Raw genomic sequence first — 3,457 nt, forward strand, 5'->3', positions numbered from 1 at the left:
CACACACACACACACACACACACACACACACACACACACACACACACACACACACACGCACAGATTCACTGTCTTCCCCTCTCCCGCTATCGAGAGAGAAAAAGAAAGAGAAAGAAAGAGAGAGAGAGAGAGAGAGAGAGAGAGAGAGAGAGAGAGAGAGAGAGAGAGAGAGAGAGAGAGAGAGAGAGAGAGAGAGAGAGAGAGAGAGAGAGGAGTAAGAAGGAAATCAGGCAAGCAGGAAGATGAGGTCACCATGCACCTGCGCTGAGAACAGCAGGTAAAGAAACCAACCAGAAAAACAGGTAGACACACTGTAGCACATTGATGGGCAATCTGGAGTCAGAGGTTACAAAGTCCAATACCGTATAATGTGTAATATAATATATGAACATTGCTGAAATCAATGTAGAGTCAGAGATTATGGAGTCCCATACCATATAATACAGTATATAATATAGGCCTATTAGTGAGAATGATTTTTTCCCAATACACCTGCACCCACTTCTGCTCTAGGGGATGTCAGTAACTAAGTCTAACTAAAATACGTATACGTATGTAGGCTAATATTCCAATACCACATAAGACAGTTTATGGGTAATATACAGTAAGATATTAGTGAATTTCCCCCCCCAATTCACCTGCTTCTACTTCAATTCCAGGGGATGTCAGAAACTAAGTCTTAATAAGTATACGTAATATATGCTGTATATGAACATTAATCTCAGATCATGGGCTTCTTCCTCTGCCTCTGCACGGGGGACTTCGGTAATTAAGTCTTCCAGCGTACCTGCCTGAAGAGTGGCGCTAATTGGAGTCGGCTGTTAAAGTGAATGTCTGGCAGACGTGCTCCCATGGTACAGTACTGGCCTGTTGTGTCTGAAACCAGGCTGCCCGTCAATGAGGTCAAGTGAAAAAGCAGCACAAACAGCAAAGCCAAAGAAGCATGTGTGTGTGTGTGTGTGTGTGTGTGCGTGTGTGTGTGTGTTTGAGAGAGAGAGAGAGAGAGAGAGAGAGAGAGCGAGTGAAAGCGAGAAAGAGAGAGAGAGAGAGAGAGAGACAGAGAGGGAGAGAGGGATATACAGTAAATGGGGGCTGTTGGGCAGACAACACACTACGTGTGTGGGTGTTGTGTGGGGTAAATGTTTCTCTAGATGGCACACTTGTTGTTGTTGGTAGTGGTGTTGTTGGTATTCCCTCTTACCGTCCTCCTCGCTAGAGCCCCTCTGCACGGAGCTGTAGATGGGGGTGGGCGTGGGCGGCAGCGTGGCGGCGGTAGGGGGCGCCGGTGAGGACGACGAGGTGCTCTTAGTGAAGATGCCGCTGATGAACTTGAGCATCTTGCGGTCGCGGGCCGGAGGCTGTGCTTGGCCCTGGCCGGACACCCCAGCCCCTGGGCCACCGACCCCGACCCCCGGCCCTCCTCTCTGAGCCTCCTTGCCCCGCCGCAGGTCCTCGGAGAGCGAGTGCAGGTCGCTGTTGTCCAGCGTGCGGCTCTTTCCCTTTCGCTGGGGCTTGGCGGGCTGGGCTTGGCCGGCGGCGGTGGTGGCGGGCGCCGGGAGGGAGGTGGAGCCGGCCTTCAGCCGGTCGGAGCGCGGGCTGTCCCGGGCGATGGTGGCGGCCGCAACGCCCATGCCTCCGACGCCGACGCCCATGCCTCCGACGCCGCTCATGCGCTGGAACATCCCGCGGCCCTCGCTCTCGGACCAGGAGGCGCGGTACGGCCCCATGGTCATGGTGATGGTGGTGGGCGGCGAGCGCTCGCGGGCCTTGCGGTCCAGGCTCTTGGCCGACGAGAGCGACGGCGGCACGCTCTGACTGCCCGCCTCGCGCAGCTCCCGCCGGCTCACCGTGGCGATGCCCACCGCGTGCGAGCGGAGCAGGGCCTCGGGCCGATGGTGCCCACCACCCGGGTGGCCCACCAGCGTCGTTCGCCCGCCGACCGGGATGCCAGACGACGGCCGGTTGGTCGGGGTGCCGTTGGAGCCGTGGTGGTCGATCCACTCGGGGACTCCGCGGTGCGGCGGGGGGAAGACCTCCCGGTAGAGGTCTATTTTGGGGGTGTCCTCTCTGGCAGTGCGGTGGTGGTGCTCCCTGTCGCGTTGCTCCACCAGGGACATTCCCCCTACTCCAGGGCTGCCCGCCCGCAGATCAATGCTCACCTTGTCCTTCACGGGGACCAGGGGCACGGTCTTGTCGCGAGGCTTTGGAACCGGTGTTCTGGGCGGACGCCCGACCTCACCACCTCCTCCTCCTCCTCCTCCTCCTCCCCCCTCGGACCTCCTCTTCTCCCGAACGGACCAGCTGGCCCTCACCTCCTCCTCCACCACCACCCGCTCCTTCTCCTGCGCCTCCAGCTCCTGCTTCTCGGTCAGAGACTCCCGGTGGTACTCCACCACGGTGCTCCTGCTGGTCGTGGTAACCCCCTCTTCTTCATATTCTTCTTCCTCCTCATCCTCCTCTTCGTCTTCTTCCTCCTCCTCCTCATATTCTTCATCACCGCCATCGTCGTCATCATCATACGCATCTTCTCCATCCTGCCCCAGCATCAGCTGGTGCCCGGCCAGCATGGGGAGAGGGGGACTGGGGGCCGGGGGCAGAGCCGGGGGCAGGGCTTGTTGGGTCAAGGCCCTCTTCTCCAGGGAAGGGGATGGGGAGGAGGAGGACCCATCCCCCCCTCCTCCCTCGGCTCCGGCGACGGCCTCGACCTTGACGAGGGTGAGGGAGATGAGGTAGGTGGTGCGACGCTGCAAGGTCCCCGATCGACTCATGTTATGTGGGCGATAACACCACACACTTCACTAAGAAGAGGAGATGCAAGGAAAAAAGGAACAGAGAAACACACACACACACACACACGCACAGGCTGAGGTGGCCGAGATAGACTGCTAGAGCCACGAGAGACACAGTCCCCCGAAAAAAAAAGTACCTCAGCTGTGTGGACCTAGCGACACCAGCCGCAGCAGCAGAGACAGAGAGAGAAAAACGGAGATAGCGAACAAAAAAATGTGCAGACCCCTCGTCTCCTCTTCTCGTTGAGGAGTAGAGAGGGGGAAAAACCCACAGGATGACAGGGGGTCTGTGCTGGTGGTTTTCCCCAGTGGCCAGATGGCCTCGTTCACTCTCTCTCTCTCTCTCTCTCTCGCTCTCTCTCTCTCTCTCGCTCTCTCTCTCTCTCTCTCTCTCTCTCTCTCTCTCTCAGCAGAGCAGAGCAGGAGGGAGCAGCTCCCTCGAGGGGGAAGCTCCTCTGGTCTGGTCTGGTCTGGGGTCTGGTCTAGTGGTGCAGGTCTTGGTCTAGTCGGATCTCCTCCGGCTGGATGATGACTTCCTCCACACCCCCCTCCAAAAAAAATAAATAACCTGGAAGTCACAGGTGGGATCGTCAGAGGGATGAAATCTATTGTGATCTATCAAGTAATTGGTCCAGGTCTTGGTCTAGTCTCGCTGGTCTGGATGGCTT

At 57.4% G+C, this 3,457-nt stretch overlaps 1 protein-coding gene across 2 annotated transcripts in view; it reads right to left on the minus strand.

Annotated features, from left to right (window-relative positions):
- The window catches only part of LOC134462712 (arf-GAP with GTPase, ANK repeat and PH domain-containing protein 1-like), a 69,389-nt gene extending 66,614 nt beyond the window's left edge, over window positions 1-2,775 (minus strand). For both annotated transcript variants that reach the window (XM_063215886.1, XM_063215885.1), the window contains exon 1: window positions 1,202-2,775. In XM_063215886.1, the coding sequence (XP_063071956.1) occupies window positions 1,202-2,768 (1,567 nt within the window). In that variant the 5' untranslated portion in view covers window positions 2,769-2,775. The remainder of the gene's footprint in view (window positions 1-1,201) is intronic.
- Between the last annotated feature and the right edge of the window lie 682 nt (window positions 2,776-3,457).

This window comes from Engraulis encrasicolus, chromosome 14 (genome assembly GCF_034702125.1).
Source record: "Engraulis encrasicolus isolate BLACKSEA-1 chromosome 14, IST_EnEncr_1.0, whole genome shotgun sequence".
Classification (NCBI taxonomy): Eukaryota; Metazoa; Chordata; class Actinopteri; order Clupeiformes; family Engraulidae; genus Engraulis; species Engraulis encrasicolus.